Source organism: Lepisosteus platostomus, chromosome 11 (assembly GCF_059453375.1).
Source record: "Lepisosteus platostomus isolate fLepPlt1 chromosome 11, fLepPlt1.hap1, whole genome shotgun sequence".
Lineage (NCBI taxonomy): Eukaryota > Metazoa > Chordata > Actinopteri > Semionotiformes > Lepisosteidae > Lepisosteus > Lepisosteus platostomus.
The window spans coordinates 18,748,637-18,774,237 of record NC_142621.1 but is presented as its reverse complement, the minus strand read 5'-3'; the positions used below and the strand labels follow the sequence as shown (position 1 = coordinate 18,774,237).

General features: G+C 38.3%; 1 protein-coding gene across 4 annotated transcripts in view; it reads left to right on the top strand.

Moving 5' to 3' along the window:
* The window catches only part of plpp3 (phospholipid phosphatase 3), a 44,545-nt gene extending 30,257 nt beyond the window's left edge, over positions 1 to 14,288 (top strand). For 2 of the 4 annotated variants that reach the window (XM_088598741.1, XM_088598740.1), the window contains exons 5-7: positions 4,325 to 4,501; positions 6,946 to 7,076; positions 12,366 to 14,288. In XM_088598741.1, the coding sequence (XP_088454867.1) occupies positions 4,325 to 4,501; positions 6,946 to 7,076; positions 12,366 to 12,402 (345 nt within the window). In that variant the 3' untranslated portion in view covers positions 12,403 to 14,288. The remainder of the gene's footprint in view (positions 1 to 4,324; positions 4,502 to 6,945; positions 7,077 to 12,365) is intronic. The other 2 variants (XM_088598743.1, XM_088598742.1) reach the window with 1 other exon arrangement.
* The last annotated feature ends 11,313 nt before the right edge of the window (positions 14,289 to 25,601 follow it).

Below are 25,601 nucleotides of genomic sequence, written 5' to 3'. Positions count from 1 at the left end.
ACAAGTCTTTTTAGGGGGCTCAGTGTGAATGAACATATTGTGAATCAAAGCTTTCAAGCAAAACGTCAAGCCTCCTCTTGTTGCACTCTGCTTTACTTTGAAGGCAGGCTTCCACTTCAGTTCCTCCTGTAAAGGTGCTTTGTAGTTTCACTTCCAGGTTGAGAGTCTTACTTTCCACTGAATTATTAGCATAATCCTCTTTGATGAAAAGTCTGGTCCCTCTTTTTTGTTCTTTAGTTGAAAAGGTTGTACTAGAACAAATAAAGTACGACATTATTCCAATAAATGCAGATGTCATCTAAAGCAGACACTTTTTTATGCAGGCCCATGTTACGTCTATGGGAATCCCCTTACTTATTACTTTAAATAAGGGTTTACAGTAACCATGATAAGAGTGATGTCACCTCGCTGTGGTAAGTGAGAAATGTATAATGGGTATTTCCCAGCCCTCCAGTAACCTCCAGACAGACAGTTCACCATTACAGCAGATGTCTTTTTGGTTTGGCTGTGGTGTCTTGAAAGTGCCTTGACCACATAGTGATATGTGAGCCTTTGCCAGTCTTTCCAAATAGCTGTTTGGAGGGAGAAGCTTAATATATTGAATAACAAGGCAGTGAAGTGCTTCACATGCAGAAAAAAGAAAAGCAGTGTCACAAACAGAAAAGCAGAGCAGCTTAGAAATAAAGAATAAGTTCACCATATGGATGTTCCCTTGTTTGTCGTGTCCTCATCTGTGGTAGTCTGTTCCTGTAAGAGCTTGGAAGCATAACTGTTGTGGGCTTGCTTAACAATTGAATGGTGGTGTTCTATTTCAAAACTGTAGCCCATACAGATGGCAGCTCAGATTGAAGTGCTTTCTTAGTTGGATAACTGAGGGAATGCCAATCTCAAGGTATGGTTAGGTGTAAGGTTATCCATGTTACCTTACCTGTAGCAATTAATGCGGTCTTTGACCTAACTGGATTAATGTTTTCTAAAATGCAGAAAAATATATATGAGGTATGGGCTGTTAAACACCAGTGTGCTTCTATCCCAATGGAGTCTAAGGTCTTATTTCTTCAATATTAGCACTGCAGTCAGTTATCTTGTGGCACAACAGCTTAAGCGGACTGTCTGAAAAAGAAAAGATGTGAAAGTATTTTCTTGTGTCTTAAATAGACAGAGAACAAAGCAGTTTTCTGTCCACATCAATCTACAGAATCATCTGTGGAGGATGAAGGAGAGTAGGACTGGAGCTGGGTGAGGAGTCACAGTAGAACACTTTGTACACTACTTGAAGCTGTTGAGATAGGCTGAAGGAGATGGCACACTTCGCATTAATATGATACTATTTAGTGCAGTTTCAGAGAGTGCCTTTTGAAAAGATTTATGGAAACATTTTTGTTATCGGCAGCTAAATGCCAGGCTGTGTTGCTCCCCCTCTGTGTGTATGCAAAGAGAAGCACACACTTGGTGAAGTGACTGAAAAATCAACAGAACCTTACTATGTTGTGAAGGATGTAGGGTTGCCAGAGTGCAAAACAATTCCATAGTGACTGATATTTCAGAAATGTCCACTTCACACATAGGGCTGTCTCTATAAAAAAAAAGAGCAACGTTTGTACAGCCAATACTTTTTTTGCTGTGTACATTTTTTTTTGCAAGAAGCGTGACAGATGTTGAAGATTTATGTACCCAGTTTATAAAGGTTTTAGTTTATGAATGGTAAATGCAGTTCTAAGCAGCATAGTACTGTACCTAGTAAGCTGCAAAGCAGGGTGGTTTTAAAATTCGGTCATATTCAGTTCTTGATCACATATACAAGTGTTCAAACCAGAGCAACAAAAGCGCGATCAATTATTATTTCTTGACATTTGTCGTTTCTCTCCCTAGTCTATGCAAACAAGCAATATTGATACATTGTTTCTGAACATGTTCATTGTGAGGAAAATAACCATTCCAGTTACTCAGCTAGATTTCAATGTGTTCAAGTAAAAAGAGGCAGTGGGTGCTACACACTTCACTGCAGGTTGCAGGCATGATTTTCATCTTTTTGCTCTGTTTGTCCCTGTAATAGTAATGACTACAGGCGGGCAGCGAGTGAGATGGAGGTAATCACTTAACTGATTGTGCCTGCAATGGGGCTTTTTGTTCTTCTTTTGAAAGCACACCATAGTCACATACGGTCGGCAATGCACTTTTAAGTAGATTGATTGCAAAGATCAACCAAGAAAACCAAGTCTTGGTTAAATCCCTTTAGCTAAGGAGCTCAGCCGATTCCTAATACACCTTAGAATAAATGTATTTGATAGCAAAATATTTAATTTATTAAATATTGTGGAATTTAAGTCGGATGAATAACTGATCTGGTCTGTTTTTTTAAAGGTTATCTTTGCTCATCTAATAGATTATTTGTCTACTTTTCTTTAAAAAGCAATATTAATATCAAATTCAGCTTTTCTCTGTGCATCATCTTAAAGCTCACTTCAAACTCAGCCAAGTGAGTCACACAAATATTGGTCAAATCAAAGCTCTACAACCTCATTGTGTTTGGGTTGCGCAACATTGATTTTCAGATGTAATGTGAATTTGAGGATTGTTTTTTTTTCTCCTTTTTTCTATGGGAATTTCGGTAACATAATTGTCTTTGGAGCGAGTGTACCCGTAATCATAACCTAAGTTGTGAGACAATTTAAACTAGGACACTCTGATGAAAGAAGCTGCTTTTATATGATGCCAGCTAGAACTTTAATACATGGAGGCTTGATTTATGGATTGGAGCGTAAATCGTGGTTACACATGAGACATTTAGAGACGTCCTTCTGCCCAGGTGAGCTGTCCTTGAGCAGGGAGACATCATCATGTCCACTATAATGATAAGTAAACCATCATTGATAGAGAAGATTTTGAGATCTAGAAAAAATAGAAAGTGGCCTACTTGGAAAAGGCAGATAGAGGAGGAAATAGAAGAATACATGTGTAGCCAATGATTAAGTGAACAGTAATATTAATTTTCTTTGTATTCCAACCAGATGCTACCCTGAATCATTTCAAGTCTGGGAGCTTAGGCTACTGTGGTTCCAGCATGCTGGCACAAGTTTTATATTCAGTAAACTCATTTACATTGCACAACTGTCATGTTTACTGATTACAAGCATGCTGAAGGTGATTTGGAATAACACCGCTAAATCAGCCACAGAATCTTTTAAAATTGATTAAACCTTTTTTTTCTGTTAGGGAACATTTATGGATATGGTTTGAGTTAACACATTATAGTTGTCTCCTTGTGTATTCCAGGAATTTAGTCTTTCCCTCAGTTTAAAAGAAATTAGCTGGCATCCTACGTTTTGTCTGCACTGTAGTCTGTACTTACTTTCCCGGACAGAGGTGGAAGTTCCCTTATAGAACTGTAAACAAACGAATATCATTAGATTTCTTGGGAAAACGGGAAGTTATCAGATCCTCATCTGACGTCACTAGGGGTTGAGTTCTGTGGGATTGCCTTGTGTCTCTGTCCCCACATTGTGCTGACAAAAGGATTGTCATTATATAGTTTTTTTTTATCTTTTTTTATAGTGGGTTTATTACACAGCTGTATATATTATGGAACAATAGGTTTATTCCATGCTGGAAAGAGAAGAAAGAAAATACAAACGTTTCGGCCGTGGAGCCTTCTTCAGGTTTTTTCTTCTTTCTTCTCTTTTCAGCATGGAATAAACCTATTACTTGTTCCTTTGCAGCCTACGCATGCTGACCCAGCTACCCATCTGTATATATTATGTACAAGTCTTCATCGAAGCAATGGTAACAATATCTCTTCTGTATCCTTTGCTCCAGGCTTGTTGCTTTAAGCAAAGATTGTGTGCATCTTCACGGAAACAAAATATTGAACTGTTTCTTTTTGCTGTGTAGTAAATGGTCACTATTTAAAACACTAGGCATTTGAATTGGATTAAGCATACCTAGTTTACTTAGTCTATCCAGTATATTTAATAAATAAAAACAGAACACTCTTTCCAGGTACAAAAGGTATGTACTCGGATAACAGTAGAATACAGGTTAGTAGCAGACTATAGACTGTACCTCGGAACACTGAGATTAGAACTTTGAGTTGTGAATTTTCCCTGCATGTCTTTGATGTTTGCACTACAAACTTTGTATGCTTACTTCCTCTTTACTTTACTGTGCATTCTGCATTCAGTCCATTATGTGAAGTATTTTGTATATGTTTGCGCTTTTCAAAATTCACTCTCTGGACCTGTGGATATTGTTGTGTTCAAATACCCTGTACATGTTCTTCCCATCTCCCTGACCCACTTGTCTGTGTGTTGCAAATGTCTTGTAGTTCTATCTCCAGTCTCGGTTCACCTGGAGAGGTGCTCGCCTTCTACGTCCTCTGCTGCAGTTCACCTTGATTATGATGGCATTCTACACTGGCCTGTCCCGTGTCTCCGACCACAAGCACCATCCCACCGATGTCCTGGCAGGGTTTGTGCAAGGCGCCCTGGTGGCTTACTGCATAGTGAGTACTTAGATTCATTAAGTACAGCCTCATCAGTTTCACTCCCAAACCGTGCATTTGTGCAGATGACTCACTTCATAGAGATTTGCACTAGCACCACAAAAGATCCCTCTCGGACCCAGTCTTTGGACTTTGGCACAAATTTGTCCCTATTCAAGTTGATGGTAGGGACATGTTACTTTCATGGGAAATAGACTCTTAACTACAAACTATTTTGGTCTGCATATAAATGAATTATGAGTCCTCAGAGATGTAAGACTTCAGTGAGAAGCTATGTCACTTTTTTAATAGAATAAAATAACATTGTTACCAATTGCTTAATGACTGAAGCTGAGAATTAACCATAAAATATACTGGCATCAACTCGAGAGTCTTTGTTGTCCATCGAATCTTAAATTCAACTGAGTTTAGAAAATATAGTTTGTAATAATCAGCTACAGATTGCTTGAAAAAAATCTGGAATAAATGAGGAACACTCAAAAAATCTCAACAGTGTCCATTTGCAGAATGTGCAGGTTGTATAATGAAAGTTCCTCCAGCCACTGCCATAATGCAAACTCTGCTGTCACTAAGGGCAACCTGTTAAAGTAATACAGATTCTACTGTGTGTGAAGTACAAAAAAGCCATTAGTGTTTTAGTCCTTGTCTCCTCTGTGGTTTTGATTGTTTCACTTTACAATTTCAGTGAGTTTGCTTAAGGTATTAGGGGGGTCTTTTTTAAACCCAGACAGTAAACAAGCTCAGCTGCAGTTCGCAGAGGCCCACTTTTCTCTTGGGGGGTAGGCAAAACAATTACGAAAATTGTTTGCTTCAAACTAAGTGCTTTCACAGAGTTCTATAGACATCTCCCTGTATGGCAGCCAAACTTGGCACAGCCACTGTCACTGTCAGGATGTTTTCTGAGGGCTCTTGGCCGCCTCAAAACCTTGGGCTCTGATACTGGGTACACAAGAATCTGGAGGGATGTCTTTCATCAATGAAATCGCTGCTGACAGGGTCCCTTCTCTGTATCGGTGAAAGACCTTGTAGCTCAGTTGTGTGCTTTAGAAAGGTTGGTATTGCTTCTGACTGGTATTTAAGCGAGTGTCATATGTGCCAAACAACTTGGCAGTTATGGTCAAAGAAGCATAGACGTTTAATGCAGGAATGTGTGGTGCCATGGTAAGGGCTCATTACTGACATATTTGAATCTAATATTTTAATGTGATCCAAAGCTCAGTCTCCTAAATATTTATGTTCCCGCGTCCTTTAATGACCACTTGAAGAAGTGATGCCAGACATTTCATACAATTTTAAACATCAGCCAGAGAGGGCTCTTTCGAGTGGCAGTACACAGATTGGTTTCTTTTCAAGCTTGGTGATAAACATGTTATTAATGTTCTTTCACTAAGCTGCTGTAATTACAGGGCTCTGTAATATTTTTTTGGTAAATTGTTTCCTTTAGTTTAAGATTTTATAAAGTTCTTGGGTGACTGTAACTACTTCTTTACTACAGTGTTTGTCACACTGTATGCAGAAGTGCCTCCTTTAGGAATAAATAAAGGAGGGCAACGGAAGGATAGAATTGCCAGTGGAGTGACAACATTCTACTAGGCTAGGTTTGGCAGTGGATTCCAGTTGTTGTATCAGAAATTTACTTTCTGTTTTATCTGGTCCTCCATTCCCATTGACCCAGTAAACTACACACTATAACACTTACTGTGTGCAATTAAAATATCTTTAATAACCGATGATCAGAAGTGGTCTTTGGAGGAATTGCTGTTGGAGAAAGGAAACACCAGTCTCAAAACTGATCATACTTGGACTATGATCATGCCAGATCTTTAAAATAATCAGTAGATTGGGATTATTCCTCACTTAAAAAAGTGGACCTTGTTGTTTTTGCTAATGATTATGCTGATTGCATAGCTCTTTGTGGTAAAATTCCCCTTCATCAGCCTAGTAGATAACAGGCAGTCCCATTTTACTGTTTATCATCCATTATTGTGTATTCCAACCCCAAAACTTCAATTCTTTCTCCAGAGCTTGATCACTTATTTTATGGTCTCTACTGCCTTGTGCATAAAAAAACTCACATTCTCAATAATTAAAGAAATTAAGAAATGAGGCTTTAGCAAAAGTGTAGTCTTTAATATAGTCATCAAAAAACATGGGAGACAGTTAAATTGTATCATAATATAAGGGTACGGAGCTCCTGTCCTGTTGGGCCAATTAGTCCATTTAATATAGTGTCTGTGAAGATTTGTGAACTTAAACCATTCTGCTGGTAAATGTATAAGCTTCTTCTTATGGCACTATTTTCAAGACCTGCAACTTAAGTAAAGCTAATGGCAGCTTAGTGAAGTAAGGCATTCTTTCAGGACTTTTTTTAAACGTTACAAAGGGTTCATATATTTTTGGTCGTACCTGCATGTTTTCTGCAGTGAATGGCATCTTTTTCACAGATTCTGGGCAGATGGCACTTTGTTCATGACATGGAGGGGCAGAGGTGGACAGGGACTGAGCTAGCCATGAATGGCTTTTCCTGCAGCTCCCTGCACAAGGCCACTGGCAAGGAAACAGCTGTGAGAAAATGGTCTGAAGCTTCTCTTCCTTTCTCTTCATACTAAAGGATTTAGCTTTTAGCAAGAAAATCCAGACATTGTATATCCCATAATTCCTTAGGAGGGCAAGGGTCATTGTCAATATCCTGCGCTAAGTAAGGGTTTCTCCCAAGATCAGACTGCCAGTTAAGCGCTTTAAGGCTTGGTATGTTAGAGAAAAGGGTGCCCTTAAGATATCCTATCTGTAGTGCTTGAATGATTACAAGCCTCTCAATCAGACCTTTTTTCACTCCAGGCAATTGATTCACAAAGCAAACACTAGACTCCAGCAGTATGTCAGGGGCTATTACTGAAACAAATGTTTATAATCATTTTAAGATCACTCACACTTAATTTGACCCCTCACATATTTCACATTTGCCTTCTCTGTCCTAATCCACCAGTGTTTCAGGAGAGGGTTGCTTTCACTGTACTTCCTCGTTATAAAATTGACTGTTTACAAGACCTTGCATACTGTTGATGGTTGCATGGGGCAAAAGCAGATTCATTCAATGAAGAGAACCACTGATGCTTTCTCATGTTCTTCTCTCAAGTGTGAAATTGAAGAGCCCAGAAAGGGAGAAAGACAGACAGCTGTCAGTTATGGTTGACTCAGAAGAATAACACAGAAAATGCTAATGCCGAAAGTTTTTAACTTGAGATCCCTTAACTTGGCAGCTCTGATGAGCATTTTTCAATCATGGGAGGTTTTCATTTACCATATTGAAAGCATTATCTGAGATGTTTAAATATTTTTAAATGTCTATTTTCTTCATCTTCATTAAGGGAGGCAGACTTGTAAGCTCACTTTATCTTACTGGAGTTTTCACAAGTGTCCTAAATTCCCATTCCTTAAACTCAGGTTCCCTTTTTGGCACTTTTAACTAAAACCAAACAGGGATTTAGAGCCAGTCATTCCCATTGTAATTTCCTGCCTGACTCAACCATTTTGTGAGTCAGATGCCACAAAACCTGGTTTTTAAAGGGTTCCATCTGTAAGCCATTCCTCATCTAACTCTGATGTTCATCAGCAGGAGACTTTTTTGGGTTCACAAAACACTGCCATACATTAGTTCTCCTCACTTTATTAGTGACAATGTACAAAAAAAATTGAATGGTCTGTTAGTGTTGGAGATCTTGCTTCTCGGTGAAACATTAAACTTCATTGTTAAAATCTGAGTTTTCTCACAGAAAAAAGTGCTCTTCAATTCCAATGTTTACATATTATGAATAAAAATCACTTCTCCACTACGTTCTGTATAATCAGTACCTTATTAAATTATGGTAACAGTACAGTAACAGTACAGTACACCCACCAAATGCTTAATACAAAGAAAGTAAAGTTCTTGAAAACATAAGCCCTCTGTTAAGTGTAGGATTTATGATTTGAATACTGAACTCAAACAAATTAAATGCAGCATAGATCCATTTTTTTCTTAGACATGTAGCTGCTCATTATTAAATCACAGACATTAAACTATATTGACAGAGCAGTTTTGGAGCAACAGCCTTTGCTAAGATACTGTCTCATCCACCTCCATTCCATGACTTTCTTCTGGATTTGCTCCAGCAGGATTGCTGTGGCTCTGCAGTGAGATGAGGAGCTCCAACTCGGATTGTTTTTGCTGTCAGTACAGTCCCAATACAGTGGGCTTCCTTGAAGGAAGGGGACAACTTTTAATTTTTCCCCCATAGGGACACAGCAAATCCTACAACAATAAATATTAATTGACAGCTGCAGTTGTAAGGCCTATAGTGTATAAGGCCTACTGTATATAGCCAGGCTGTCATGTGATTACACGGGAGCTCATCATATCCTGAGTTACAGAAGACATTATTCTACAGCAATTTAGAGAAATAATTAGCAGAAATTAAGGACAAAATTGCTCTCTGGTTGGAGGTTTGGTGATGATTCATATACAAATGCCTCTCTTGAAGCTGGAATGGAGGCCCCTCTTAGTCATTTCATAATGAGAAGACCTAATTTTGTTCCTAATGGCATTACGTAAGGGTGGAAAAGGTCACCAGGAAAATAGCATGACTTAATCATAAGAATAACCATGGTCTCCAAGCATTTGTTTCAGAGTCCTATCTAAGATAAAAAAATGCTTATATTAAAGCTGTTATTGTATGTAAAAAAACTACTTTTTCAATTCCTGTGGATATAGAACAGTAGTTCTCTTTGTCAGGCAGTTGGTAGGAATATTACGAAGTTGTGGCAGAATATCAGAAAAGGAAGAATCGAAATACACAGCATGCAGGATAGTGTCTTAGAGTGCCCTGACAGCTGGCTTCTCAGTAGCAGGGTCTGTTCATGGATATGTCCAGCACAGTCTTCTGTTCAGAACAGGAAAGAGAATTCCTTTTTTAGCTTTCACTGGTGACTGGCGAGGGTCGTGACTTGCCATAGTGTGTAGCTATGAAACAGGAAACATGACGGGCAGATTTATGCCTACACTTCATTTTGACAAAAATAGTTATTGTTTCCTCTCTGCTTTCTTGCATTGTAAACTGTTCACTCCAGGCATGCAGAATCAACACATCCTATCAATCCAGACTGAAATACATTTCAGCTGTTATCAGCAGCTGAGCAGCACCATGGATCTAGAGAGGTTACGCTGCCCAGTCTCCCACACGTCCTTTGTGACCTTCTCAGGGTCCCTGTAGAGCGTCAGCTTTCTGTCTTCAGCTCTTTTGTCAGTCTTTGATAAGTTTCCTTTCATGAAAAAGATGTAACCTTTCACACACAAAAACTAGTCGTTGAGCTTCTTCTGATGTTCTTATATTCATGTATCACAGATGACAAAAATCTGCAAAGATTAAAAATGCATAAATCTAAATAATTTACATACTGTATGCACCTAATATGCACATTTAAGTATTTTATTATAGTGCATTGCTTAGAATGTTTTGAATGCTGTATGATATATTTTAGCATATGTAGAGACTTGTGTTGTATAAATGTTGTATATAAAGACATTACATTGTGTTGAAGACCAAAATATTACATATATTATGTAAGTTGATGGCCTTTACTGTTCAATAATTGATTTTTCTGGAAGGCATTTAATATCCATAGTGCCAGTCCCATAGATTTAAAACAGGGAAAGAGCTAGGACACACCCTATTAGGATATGTAGGCGGGTCCAAACTGAAGTGTCACCTGGGACTCTTTCTGAAAGCTGGCTCAAGCGTGTAAATAGCTGAGAAGTAAGGTATTGTGGGTTAGTGCTGGGCGATAATTCGATAACGATAATTATCGCAATATAATTTTCCTCGATTATAATTTTAACAAAAGTTCGATAAATGTTCGATATATATGTTTATGCTTTGCGCATGATATGCACATGTGCTAAAAATACCGCGCGAGTCCACGTGCGTGTTGGAGACCAGGCAGCTGACGTGGTGTTGTTTACCCACACGGTGGTTGCTGACAGGATTGTAGTTTGAGTTGAGAAATGAGCGACACTGAAGCAAATGGAGATATAATGGGTAATTTGGAGATATTTTGGCTTTTTATGATCAGACATAAAACAGAGCACTTTAAACTTTGCAGTCTGTCTGAGCCATCGTCTATGCGTGTTTTATCACACTGCAGTATTTAATTTTTCTATTAAGATATTTATTTTGTAAATTTTACTCATGCATATTTTTTGACATAAAAAAGACTTGAATACTCTCTACCTTTGTTTAATGTTTCTGCTGTTTGGCAAGTGTTTGTTGTGTTCTTAAAATAAAGAGTTGTTTAATTTACCAATTAATTTTCACTCAGGAGAAAAAATCTGCCTTTAAACTTGAAAGAAATAATGATTTTTCATTTATCGTGATAATTATAAATATCAACTGATGCAACACCAATTGCTGCAGCTCTTGCATCACTGACAGAACAGGGTAGAGGAATCTCAAAGGAGAACTGCATGAGATGAGACATTGGATCCCAAATGGACTGTTACAATTTAATATCAATTATTTTTGGCTACTAAACTGTTTTTTGTTTAAGGACGTATAAAGCTAGTAAAGGCTTTTATTTAATTTACTTCCTATTCCTTGATCTCTTCTATCCGTTCCTTACACCAGTGCTGAGCAAGCTTGAAAATGTCAATGAATATTATATTTTTATGTGTGATACCTTCATATATTTTCAGTTGGTTATGTAACACTACATTAGTAAGTACACAAATAATCACAGATGAAGAAAGCCAGACTTTAAGATACTTAAGGTATCTTGAGTATCTGGAGGGAAGCTGTAAAGTGTTCTTGACAATAGCTGTTTCCATGGGCCTGTTTCCTTTCAGACACTCCCAGGTAACCTGCCCTCAATATCCTCTCCAGCTATGACGTCATTGAGTATTCAGGAAAGGCTCTCTTTTTGTGTCTCTTCCTCTCGTGTCCTACTCCCACGGCAAAAGAGCGCTTACTCAGAGGAAACCGAGTGACTTCACACCCTCAGGCAGTAGTGGGAGGGAAATTTAATTTTGAAAAAAGGAAAAAAAGTGACTAATATTGTATTTTTCACAATTAATGGGTGTCCTTATTAATGGCTATGTGAGTGTTCTGTAATATCCGGGTAAATTAAGTATGAATTGTAACATTGAAATGATAGTCAGTATGAACAACACTCTTACCACTTCCTTTGATGGATTGCTTAGTAGTCTGATAATGCCAAGCAATTCCTAATGAATTGCATTTTTGTCCAAACTGGTGTTTTAATGAACTTGTTTAGACTTATATGCCTGAGGAAGAGACCATTTGTATTTTTGTATTTTGTATTGTATTTTTAGAGATAGCATTCTTTTCCATGTCTTAAAATATCATATGACTGACAAGTGTAGCATGTCATTTTCTTCTATGTAAGTGTATTCAACAGCAAACAGAATCTGACATGTCTCCTTTTTGAAAGAACATCAATATTCATTCCATATACTGTACAGTGCATTGGTGAATTGTTTTCCTGTCAACATCTCTGTGCTAAAAAGCGTGAGAGCTGATTTGAACAGTTGCCAATCCTCAGACATTTATATATATATAGCCTTCAAAACACAAGTCACATTGGAATTGCACTTTCTCAGCTAAAAGGAGCACTACATATTTGGATGCTTTTTGATATCTGTTTTACTAAATGTGTTATTTTTGGGATTCCTGTGTTATTTTTTTAGAGAGTAATGAGTATAAAAAGGTACTAATTAAACTTTAGAGTAAATTGTTTCTTTTTAAAACCATTGTCTGTAGCTGGTACCCACATAGCCTGATCTCAAAGCTCTTTGTTTTTTGTTTTCTTTAAGGTGTTTTATGTGTCGGATCTCTTCAAGCCCAAGATAAAGACCACCACCCCACCACCATCTCCCATTAAAAAAGAACTGCTTCCTTCAGCAGACATAATTGAACGTAACAACCATCACAACATGGTGTGAGCAAGCAGCGGAACAGTTTAAACAATGAAGAACAGACCTGTGACAGGTGAACAGCATCACAATGCTGCTTCTCTTTCTCATCTGACAGTAGAATGTAGGGAAGAGAGACTTTTTTTTTTACTTCTGTTTTTACCCACAAGTCAAGCAAAAAGGCCTGAAAATGGAGAGTTTTGAGACCATTGCTTCCAGTTCGCATGCAAAGAACTTTCTCTGAGATTGTAGGAGTTACTACAAATATACCGACATGAAGTGTAGCTGTGAAGATATGCAGCTGGTTAAAGTCAGAGTTCACCATTTTGTATTATCTCTGTGGCCTTGGTATTGGACAACAAATTCCTTATGTATAGGAATGTTTTTTTTCTGCAATTTACTAGCAATGATATATTAACAATATAAAATAATTTATAGAACTATATTCAAACTCATTGTCAACTAGTCTAGGAGCAATAATTATTAGAAAGCCTGTTGATATTTTTGTATGACACCAAGGAGATTCTAGCCTTAGAATATAAAGTGAGGGAAGGATCATTCTGATGGATAAGCTTGGCTCATGTCTGTCCCTTACTGGAATCCTCCGGTTACTTCAAGCATAGTAGTGCAGAGTCTGCAGTATGAGCTTATGTTTAACATTTGGTGATTTAATCTTTTGTAAAGGCATCAAGCTTGCTCAAAGTATTCAATACACCAATTCAACTCCATGGGATGTTGCAAAAATCATTAAAGCATGGAAGGGGTGGGAAAAACAATCTAGAATATCAGATGCCTGTTAAAAATGTATTTTTTATATATTTTTTTGCTTTGAAGGCAATGTGAAATGGATGTTTTATTATCACTGCCTCCCGTCACCAGCCGTACTGTAAAAGCGTGGCTGTGCCATGCTGAGCTGTGATGGTGGTAGGGTTTTCAGTACCAGGTGGGTGGGTGTTAGGGGGGAGTTGGGGTTAGGGAAATGGGGATCAGTTGTGACCGTCCTTGGGGTTGACTCCCAGGGAGTGCCGGCACATTGGCGTCAGGGCTTCCTGCTGGCTGGGAAGTGTTGACACAGTCGCACATAAACAGAACTATACATTCCAGGAGTACAGCAGACAAGCCCCCACACACAGCTTCAGTAATAAGGCCTGGCTGTTCCAATACGCGCAATGAATCATGACGTCTGCCTTCACTTGTGATGCATGGAGCATGTTTCACAACAACATCAAAGCCAAGCCAAGGGTTTAGGTCTCATATATATATATATCTTTCTAGTATATTCTTACTATAAAGATACATATGTGCTGTGGGTTTTATTCTGAATTTTATTTGCAATCAGTGCATCTTATCATTTGTGAAAAAAGGTTACTAAATGACTAGGGAATATTAACTGCAAATAAAGCATACAGTATTCTCAATGAACACAATAACATTACAAAAATCTCTGAACTGTTGCACATCCTTTTCATTGTATAGTCCGTCCTATCATTTCAATCATAACAAGCTCTGTTTATTTTTTTTATAAATATATAAATAATGTATAGAACACTTAAAGTAACTATGTAAAATATTTTCTGAAACTTTCAGATATTATATCCACTATGAATAAGTGTCATGACCTGTGTTATTTACAAAGTGCTGCTTAAAAAAAGCATTGACCGATTTTGTATGTAGTTAACTAAAATATTGTAGAATTGTAATAGATTCTTTTTAATAAAGGTTAAAAAAGCTACACCTACAATTGTATTAAAATTACTTGTAGTATTTTTGTATTGACTTTTTGTACAAAACAAATATTAGCAAATAAAGTTTGTTTCTGCAAAATGTATTTGGATGTAATACATGTGCTTTTAAATAAAAAATGTTCAGTATCAACAAATAAGTACTGTAACTGCAATGTATTCACTGAGACAATAGTTTCTTTGACAGAACAAATGTTTCTCCACAGGGAAGAGCACCAAGCAGTGTGAAGTGATTTCATCTAATCTTTCACTTTGTGTTACACTAATCCCGAAAAGGCCAGAAGGTTTCTGGTTTTATTTCTACCTTAATTACCTAATTGAACTCATTATGTGCTTAATTGGATAAATTGAAGTCTTTCCCTGTTCTTAAAAAGGTGGAGAATTTAAAGAGACCTGTAAAACCTGCTGGGAAACAGCCCTTGGGAACTTGAGTTGGGCTGCCTTACTGTAGACAAGCAATCTCCGTTTTGACTGATCATGATTTTGAACTCGATGCCCAAACATTTAGTAATCCTTAGTGAGTAGTCCCTTCAGTCTCTCAGATCAGCAGCACTAGCTTAAACAAGACATGTTTTCGACATGGTTCTGAAATAGCTGATGACCCCACCCTACTATAATTCCAGGATTGCTTTCAGGTGGTGCTGTGATGAGGTAATAGTGTATGGGATGGAACTCCACATTCCACTGGTCCAACCAGTATTTAATAAGATTAGTCCTGATGGGAGTAGTGGTAAAAGTGTGCCTTCAGCTTATGCCAGTCACACATTGCCTGCCACTTTCAATGTGATTCATAATAGTTTAGCCAGCAAGTGTATAATAACTTAGAAAAAGCCCATTAAATATTTAAGATACACTGAAAGCCCCAAACCCCCCAAAATCAGCAAGTGCAGATTGCTGTCTCTGATGTTTAATTTTTCATTGATAAAAAGGAATTCTTGCTAATTGATTATACATTGAAATACTGTTTATTGGCAGCTGTTTAGAGTGAATTACAGGTCACGTTGATGGAAACTGATCTTTCAGTAGAAGGCTAATTAATATTCTATCATTAAGATGAATATCTAACCACTCATTATGAGAAAGCTGGAAGGGACCCAGCCACCTGGAGCTTGTCCTGGAAGCACAGGGAACAAGGTTGGACTCCACCCTGGATGGGATGCCAACCATGACAGGCCAGTCACACACACCTGATGAACTCAGGGTGGCTTTAGACAATGAAAGAAAACCCATGCGACCACACAGAAGGCTGTAACTGCAGCACTAATTGCCATATAAGGGATTTTCCTCTGTTAGCTGGTATCATTTTGTTAACATGTTAGAACTGTAGTCTAGAACAGAGATTCTCAATCCTGGATGACCACACACCTGGTGGTTTTTTTTCCAGTTCAGCTTAAATACTTAATTGAAGCCTTAATTGAACATGTAAGGTGTTTGATATGAACTTTTGTTTCTACTCACGACTGTGTGTGATTTTATGTTACTTAATAAATGCAGTAGTTCAAAAACATCATCCAACACCTGAAAAGTAATCAATTCAAATGAATTCCATTATGAAGTCAGTTAAGGATTCAAGGATTATGTAACAGCTTGACTGGAACGAAAACCAGCAGGTGTGTGTGGGGGTCTCCAGGACCAGGAATTGGAACCGGAACTCTGGTCTAGCATCCAGAAACAGCTATACCAGCAGTGAGGTTGTGCTTTAAAAAAATAAGAAACTTCAAAGATCCACCCTTATGACAATTTGCTGTATACATTGATGGGGGTGCATGTGATTTATTTTAGTAATGAAGAAACGACACCAGCACAAACGCCAAGTAAGGTCACAGTTTTTGACAACAATCAACAGGTTTTTGTAAACAGTGTCCCTTGCAGTCGTGGAACACATGACCTGTTCAGATGTTATCTGGTTGCTAGAGCACCATCACAGGGAATCTGGACTGTTTCCCTGAGATCTGACAGCTATAGGCCAACACACTGCAGGCCGATTCCTTCAATGATTCAAATTCTCAGCTTTATTGCCTTGATATGTTTACAGTATCTTGGCACTGGAGAGATGAAGCTGAACATTACTTTGCTTTGGCAGTGCCCTACGCTTGCCCTTGCTGTTGCAGAAGGGATAGTGAGATCAGTTCCTAATGCTCGCATTGCGTGTCAAAAAACTTTCCCCAGGAAAAACATTCCTGCCCAGTATAATGTGCCCTGTTTACATCCTCAGTAATATAGTGTTGTATCATTTCCTTTAAATACAATCATATTTCAAAAAGGTGCAATGGTCACACAATGGTTAACATTGCTGCCTCATAGCTCTGGGGCCCTGGGTAAAATTCCAGACCTGGAGTGCTATCTGTGTGAAATTTGTATGTTCTGCCTGTGTTTGCCTAGGTTTCCTTCAGGTGCTCCTGTTTCCTCCAACAGTCCAAAGACTTACTGGTAGGTTAACTTGCCCTGGTGTAACTGTGCACATTTCTGTTTGTGCCTTGTGACGGACTGGCACCTGTCTATGGTGTGCCCTGCCTTGTGCCCGTTGCTTACAAAGATAGGCTCCAGCTTCTCTGTGACCCTGATTTAGATGAAGTAATTAAAAAAATGGATGTATGGATTATACTTTACACATCTCTTTGCACTCTTATCTGAATCTAGATTGCAGAATTGCAAAACTTTTTTTTTACTCTAAAGCATCTGTACTAATTCACAGGTAGCTTTGCTTCTGCTTCCCTCTACACAGTAAAAGCCAAGTCTCCAAATTATAAGTGATAGATTTCTGGTAGTTACTGTATATTGTGTGGAGGTGAGCAAAGTGTGTTTTAGAGCAACTGGCTAAGGTAACTTGTTATAATCTTTGAGCTTTGAATACAACATTTTGGCTGTGGAGCCTTCTTCAGGTGTGATAAAGAGAGGAAAGTCATTGAATGATATACATGTATGCCCGTACAGGCTTAATTCTCCATCTCTAACAATATAATTATCTAATTTATCCATCTTTTTGTGTGACTAACCAAAATCCAGCCATACATTTTTGGGGAAATAATTTAGTCCATGTATTGCTTGCTCAAAGTCCATATAAGACAATGTTTTACTAGAACTGCTTTTGTGCTAATTAAAATCTGTCCTTTCACCTAGTGTAGTTTCATTTGTTTTCCCGTGTCCCCTGGGAGGGTGCTTGCAGAATATTCCCAGAGAGGATGAAGGAGCCAACCCTTCTTCCTCTCATTATCATTGGACTTCCAACCAAGGCTTCACCTCTTGAAAGGTCTGCATTGCAGAGATAAGAGCAGCACTTTGAGAAGTGTTTTTTCACTTATTCCCAGGCATTTTAACTGGACCACACATACCAAAATACTTTATTACAAAAAGCATCAAATGTTTCTTTTGGACTTCAAAATCTTTCTAAAAATATTTATTTTTAGAAAGTAGACCGTAAGAAGTAGCTTACTTTACATTTGGTGAAAACAATTTTTAGAAAGATAAAAAATTTCTTCACACGGGGTGACATTAGACTGAATCGTGTCAGATTCTCCACAAATTGTTTGTAACTCTCTCATGCTGAATTGTGTTAACATAAACCTACACCATGTTGATAATTACTAAAATGAGTGTGAAAAACACAAAAAGTGGTTAAATACAAGAACATCCGTTTCAAATTTTGTTTTTATTGTTTTGTTCTTGATGTTGCTTTAATGTACAGTACACACAATCTGTCAACCAAGCCTTTAAAATAATGTATTAAAGATTAAACTCACAAACCTAAGGCAGTAAGTTCCAAGGTTCTCTGAAAAAGTGTACATTCAGGTTACTTTTTACCATTTCAGAGTATTCAGTTTCTCTGCATTTTATGAAACTATATTCCATTTTCAATATGTTCTTCTCTTTTCTGCATGGAATAAACTTTTACAGTGTTTTTTCTTCTTTCAACTTTTCAGTGTGGAATTAACCTGTATGTGTATGTGTTAATCTTTCAGAGACCTAAATGTTTATGCTGTTAAAATATATTGAAAAGCATTAAAAACAGAACTGGTTATATTTGTAGCATTTTATTGCCACTGAGTAATATTTCTTTTACACCTGGAATGGATCAAACGACAAGAGGAGACACAAAAATTACAGGTAAACAGATGCAGCAAGGTCCAAAGGTACAGAGTTTTATTTATGGACACCCCTCTTGTCTCCCAATATTAAATATGCACTTTTTCACTCTGTATAAAACAATTATGAAGCCTGGCCATGGGCACCTGTGAAATACCACTTCTATATGAAAATAAACTGTTTGTCTTATAAAATAAGATGGTTGTCTCTAATGAAGTGCAATTTCCATGTCTCCCTTTTGAGTGTGCAAAAGTGTATTGAGAAAGCTGCTATTTGCCTTATTAATGTGCAAGTGTTTCTCAGTTGTAAACTGAGATGGTGCTTTTTATTTTCAATGAAAGTACACTAAAAGTGGTATACAGTTGGCAGTAATAGGAATGTTTTTTGAGCACCTCTAATGTAGCTCAATGCCAAGTGGTGGGAGATCATTTTCACAGCACTAAGCTGCAAATAACACACAGTCACTGGTTATTGCATTTCAGGTGTGACGTGGGATATTTCATCATTCAAGAATGCAAGTAAAGATTCTGCTAAAATTATTTTGGTGATATGTTATATACAGTATGTGATATGATATGTATAATGTGTTATAATATGTGATATGTTATTATATATTTGATATGTTGAAATATGAGTGGAATTCTATTCATGAACAAATAGCTTAACCCTTTATAAATAATTAATTTACTATTTTGATGTGGCTTTTTTTAAATAAGTACAGGTGTGAGCACAATGAGGTTTTGACTTGAAGAGATCCTGAATGAAAGACACTGTATGTTTGATATAAATGTTCAGAGACAGGAAAATTGAGAGTAATGCAGAAATAGTATAAACCAAACCTTTTTCTAGTGCTGGTCACCAGTTACTGTTTGTGAGAGCCCTGCTGTGAGTTTTAATGGAAAGGTAGAAACTTTGTTTTAAGCTGTGCAACTCTTTTTTATTATCCAGTGCTTAGTGTCACATACAAAAATAATATGAAAACAATGCAGGAAATATTCTCATTGCCCAATACAAACACAAGTTAATTAAAAGTCTGGTTAAAACAATCAAGTTTATGTTTTGTTTAGTGAACAAGGACTTTTGCGAACAGCATGCACATCTAATTTAGTTCAATCACAGAGTGTGCAAACCATCCTTGGTAAAGTCACATTATTTGATTTATCTTTAAGTACTTAATAAAGGTATATTTGAAAAAATAATTCCACTTTGTTCTCTGAACAGAGTACAGACATCTACAGTTATTAAATTAATATATTATCAAGAAGAAATCCAAATGTACGTATAGTTCTCTATTATTGACAGCTACAATTTTCAATACTTTACTTTCTAAATCTTACAAGTGCTTTGCAAAAGTATTCACCCCTTTTGTGACTTTTTCACATTTTATTGTTACAGCATGGAACTGTGAGGTATTTAACTAAGAATTTTTGCCACACATCAACACAAATTACTCTATAATGTCAAAAAGTGAAAAAAATAATCAAGACATTGTATTTTAAAAATAAAAAACAGAAAATAATTCAATGCATAAGTATTCACCTCCTTGCCTTGACACACCTAAATTACCTCTGAAGTAACCAACTCTCTTCTCCAAGTCACATAAGCACTTAACTGGAGTCCACCTGTGTGCAGTTGAGGTGTTTCACATTATTTCAGAATAATATACTTGTGTCTGGGAGCTTCCCCACTTAGTTAGTGCATTTCCAAGGAAACACTACACCATGAAGACCAAGGAACATTCCAAGCAGATCTGAGACAAGATTCTTGAAAAATACCAGTCAGGGCAAGGATATAAGAACATTTCCAAGACATTGAATATACCACGAAGCACAGAAAAGTCCATCATTAAAAAGGTGAGAAAATATGGAACAACTGTGAATCTGCCCAGAACTGGCTGTCCTCCAAAACTGAGTGTCCAGGCAAGAACAGCCATAGTAAGGGAGGCTACCAAGATGCCTACAACAACTCTAAAGGAGTTAGTCCTCCATGAAGATTCTATGGTCCGATGACACCAAAATTGAACTTTATGTTTGGCGCAAACATAACACAGCACATCACACTGAGAACACCATCCCTACAGTGAAGCATGGTGGTGGCAGCATCATGCTTTGGGGATGCTTCTCTGCGGCAAGGTCTGGAAAACCTATAAAGATAGAAGGAAAAATGGATGTAGCTAAGTACAGAAAAATCCTGGAGGAAAACATGCTGCAATCCGCAAGAGCACTGGGACTTGGAAGACGATTCCTCTTCCAACAGGGCAATGACCCGAAACATACAGCAAAAGCCACACTGGAGTGGCTTAAAACCAAAAAGGTTAATGTCCTGGAGTGATCCAGTCAAAACCCAGACCTCAATCCAATTGAGCATCTGTGGAATGACTTAAAAATTGCTGTTCACAAACGGTCCCCATCCAACTTGATGTAGCTTGAGCCAAAAATTTTGCCAAGAAGAATGGGCAAAAATTCCAGTGTCAAGATGTACAATGCTGATAGAGACTTACCCAAAGAGACTGACAGCTGTAATTGCTGCCAAAGGTGGTCTTACCAAGTATTAACTCGGGGGGGATACTTATGCATTCAATTATTTTTAATTAATTTAGTAAAATATCTGGATTTTTTTTTTCACTTTGACATTATAGAGTACTTTGTGTTGATGAGTGGCAAAAATTCAAAGTTAAATACATCATGGTTCCATGCTGTAACACAATACAATGTGAACAAGTCCAAGGGGGGTGAATACTTTTACAAGGCACTGTACATAAAGAGACTTTCTGATAAATGAAAAGAGAAAAAATGAAAAATAGTACTGTAGAAAATGAGAACTATAAAATGAAGTTCCTTAATCATAAAATAAGGATATGAACATAAAATAGGGATATTTTAATTTCATTTAAAAACTGTATAAAAATAATTCAGAGGACAAGAAAGCTAATGTAAATGTAGTTTACTCCGCAGTGAGTGGTGCTGGAGATAAATTCAGGCTAGATTGAAGCCCAGAGCTAAGGGAGGGTTTGGTCATGCAGTACATCAAGCTCAGACCCTCTTTTCACTTTCACAGACCTCTTGCAGAAGGAAAGAGGCAGAGCTGGGCACTGCACTTCCTTAAGGGAAATTGTAGACATTCCATGCAGACCGTGCAAAGCAGAGTGGTTCTCTAAGCCTACACAGTTTGCATTTGGGAAGATGTCTTGACAGAGGTAGCAATTAGTAGAAAATTAACAAGAAGAGGAAGTGATATTTCTTTAAGCCTAAAGAAAATACAGATTATACCTTCACTAGGAAGCTGCTCACATTCCCAGAGCACTGCTGCAGACACTCAGATAGTTCAGACAGTCTGTCCTTACCCTGTTTTGAACAAAGATGTCTTTTTGTTGGCATATTTATACTGTAATATCATAGGATTTCTTTTTGAATGACTGCACGTTTTTTTTAAAACCGTTGTGTGCAGGTGTTGAGACATTGTTTGAAAAGCCTTGTGTTTTTGCAAACATCCTTTCTTGTTCTTACTGTTGAAATGCTTATACAGTACCTTGACAAAACATTTGACCACTAAAGGAGCAGGGTAGTGTTTTTGAAACTTGACTTGTGTAATAGTTGAGGACTATACAAAATAAATTATTATTCTGTATTGCACAAGCTAAATCAAGGTGTTTTGGATAAGTGGTAAAACACAATTTAATACTAGAACATCTTTTAAATTGCAAAAATACTGAATTGACCTCCTTTTTCATGTTAAATTTATGACAATTTTTAATACTATTTATACAAGGATTTTGGGGTCTTCAAATCTTATTACAAGGGATTGGGCAAATCCCTTCAAATGTAACCGTAGCATAAAATTCTTATCTCACAAAACAAGGTGATTTTCAATCTCAGAACTTAGTATTCAAAACAAAAAAGACATCTTTCTACACAAGCACAGGAATTAATTTTGTAGTTGATGTCTCTGAAGATCTGTTAGGTATTGCTGAAAACTAAATGAATATTGGTAAATCTGACACCAGGAACAATGTGAGCCATGGTTTTTAATTACTATCCCTTTAAATGACAGGAAGATATCCAGTGAAAAACTTTTAAAAGAATCCTTTCACTTCTGTTTCCATGTATGCTATTACTGTATATTGTCACACAATGGCGTGAGCAAGGCCAAAGTAGATCCGTTTTTTCCAAACTGGCTCCGCCGCAAAAGCACCCAAGCAAACAAGTGCAGTCTATTTACAGTGCTCCCAGTCCCCCACACAGCAAGTCAGCAACCAGCAACCAGCAACCAGCAACCAGCAACCAGCAACCAGCAACCAGCAACCAGCAACCAGCAACCAGCAACCAGCAACCAGCAACCAGCAACCAGCAACCAGCAACCAGCAACCAGCAACCAGCAACCAGCAACCAGCAACCAACTCTTGAGCTGTTGAGCCAGCTTAAATAGCTTGTAAGCCCCTCTCCCTCTGGAGAAAACCATTTCTCTACTTCAAAGTGGTTTTTCCCCTTTCCATAAATAACCCTTGAGAACTGGGGTTAGATTTGGCCTTTTGAGGCCACCATAGGCTGACTCACCCCAGAAGTACTGACACCAAACAAACAGTGAGTAACATCCATTTTGAGAGCGCTCTCCAATCACCCCACAATACTCACTCATACCTGTGTTTAAGTATTTGAATGTATGTGAAATTAGGTATGTTTATGTACATGAATGTATATGAAATTAAGTAATAGCAGTTACTATTCAAGCCCTGAGTGTGCACCCTCAGGAACTTATCTTGCAACCACTCAATGGAAGGTGTATGAATGTTGTATTTTCTGTGCTATCTGTATCCCGTGACAGACTCCTCTGTCACATATATATAACCACATTTTCAAAATACTTTGGTACACCCATTAGTGTTGACGAATTCAGTAATGTCAATCATAAGCAATGTTGATGGTATTTCATTTGACAGACACATTTGGAACTTTTCTGGTTCCCTTCTCTCCAACCTCTCTCTTCTTGACTCAGCATTCCTCTATAAACTAGTTACATACATGAAACCCACCACATCTATTTTAGATTCCATTCCCACCACTTTATTTCAGTCCTGTTTCTCTTCTCTCTGTCCCATTGTCCTCAATATTATAAATGAGTCCTTGAACACTGGCGTTGTACCAACGGTCCTCAAAACTGCTGCCATTACCCCCGTGCCAAAAAAGCCTGACATGGCTCTCGACAATTTTAACAATTTTTGCCTCATCTCCAACTTACCCTTTCTTGCAAAAATTCTAGAACACACTGTCACATTTCAGTTACATAACCACCTCATGACAAATAACCTTTTCCAACCCCCCCAATCTGGCTTCCGTCAACTTCACAGCACAGAAACGATCTTCTAATAGCTTCTGATTCTGGTTCTCTTTCTATACTCATCTTTCTTGATCTTAGTGCTGCTTTTCACACTGTTGACCTTGACATCTTACTTCCTGGTCTTGAGACTGTGTTTGGAGTTTCTGACACTGCTCTCAAATGGTTCAAGTCTTACCTCACTGTTCGCTGTCACTTTGTCTCTCTTAATGGGTTGTGGTGTCACCAGGGGAAAAGTTTACATAAAATGAGATTAAGTATTCACACCACACTTTTCTCCTTTAATTTCCATGGAGTTTTACTCTGTTTCTCCAGTCCGTTTATCTTCCAACCCAGTCCGTAATCTGTTCTCTCAATCCTTATTCAATCCAAAGTTCAAAAAGTTCAATCCAAGTTCCAAAGTCCGTAAAGTACCACAATTCCGTGCTGTATCCAAGCCACAAACTGTAAATCGTAATCCTTTTTTCCTTTCATTAATCCATAATTCTTCAATGCTTTCATAACACCAACCTGATTCCACACCAGTTCACCGTTTCTGGGGCATTTATATTTTGTTTCCTGATGAGACACACCTGTGTCTCGTTGTTTTTCGGAATAAGTCCTTTCCATATGCAGGTTGGCTGGTTCTTCTTGGCGGCCATCTTGCTCAGGTCTAAGATCGGTAAGAGGATTGCTACCTGAGCGATGACCTTCGAATCGGGTTTTTCCCTGTGGATTACTCTTTGCCTTGGATTGCTTGGACTTTGGGGATTGCTTTGAAGTCTTCTTGCATTTGGATTGGAGTGGAACCTTCGGAGAGCCGGCCTGGAGGCTTCCTCCAGGATGGTGGAAGGGTTTGACTCCTATGACCGGCCTGTGGAGGCTCCCAGGCTGAAATTGACTTTTCCTCTGGATGCGTGAGGGAGAACCACCTGGACTGCGTGAGTTTGAAGATTATGTTTTGTTTGAGGTTTTGGGCCTTACGTCCAATGATGTGTGGTGTGTGCAAGGGAATAGACCCTTGAAGTATATTGATGTTTCTTTGAGAAATAAGATATATAAGAGGGCGTCTGTTAGAATTACGGACGAGAAAAAGGAGAATTTTTTGAGAGACTATGAGGTGTTAGGTTACTACAATGACAATTTTCATTTGATAGTGCACTTTCTTGGGGATGATGATGTAACGGCTTTCCTCCTACGACATGTCCCAGTCATGGGTCAGCCAGAGAAAATTATGGATAGCCGTAATATCTGGACTGGGAAAAGAAAGTATAGAGTGCTACTTCGATTTGATGCACGTGCGGGAGGGGGCTTCCATCACCCCTCAGCATCTTTTTCTTTGGGTTCCAGCAGGGGCTATTTATTTTATCAAAATCAGCCCCAGTTCTGTAGGAAATGTTGTAACTTTGGACACCATGCGGCCGAGTGTAGGGAGAATGTATGTACGATATGTGATGAGACCGGGAATGTTGCGAGGGAATGTCGAAAGAAGGTGTGCACTTTATGCGGCGTGGAAGAACACTTGTTCAAGGGCTGTAAGTGGAGAAAAATACAAATGGCAGGGGAATATGACCAAGGCATACTTAGAGTGGACTGAGAGGAGGAGGAGGAGGCCTCTGAGGAGGAGGAAGAGGTGGCTTCAGTTAATGAGGGAGCACAAGAGGTTGAGCTTCAGCAGGAAGCAGGGCACGGCCCAGCTGGTCAGGATATGGATGACAAAAACGCCAGAGTGCCGGAAACGGCAGGAAGCGAGCAGGAACCTGGGAAAGTGATAGCTAAAAGACGAAGGGAAGAGGACGAGGGCGATTCTGGTGTGGAAGAGGAGAAGAAGGTAAGGGAGGAACCAGTGGAAGAGGGCCTGGATGAGGAGATGGAGGATCAACCAATGCCAGGAATGGAGGTCGAAGCAGAAGAATCAGGCGACCCTGTCGAGGAGGAATCTCCAGCTTCGGCCAAGAGGAGGGAGAAAACTTACCTGAGGTCCCAGTCAATTGCCCCAGAC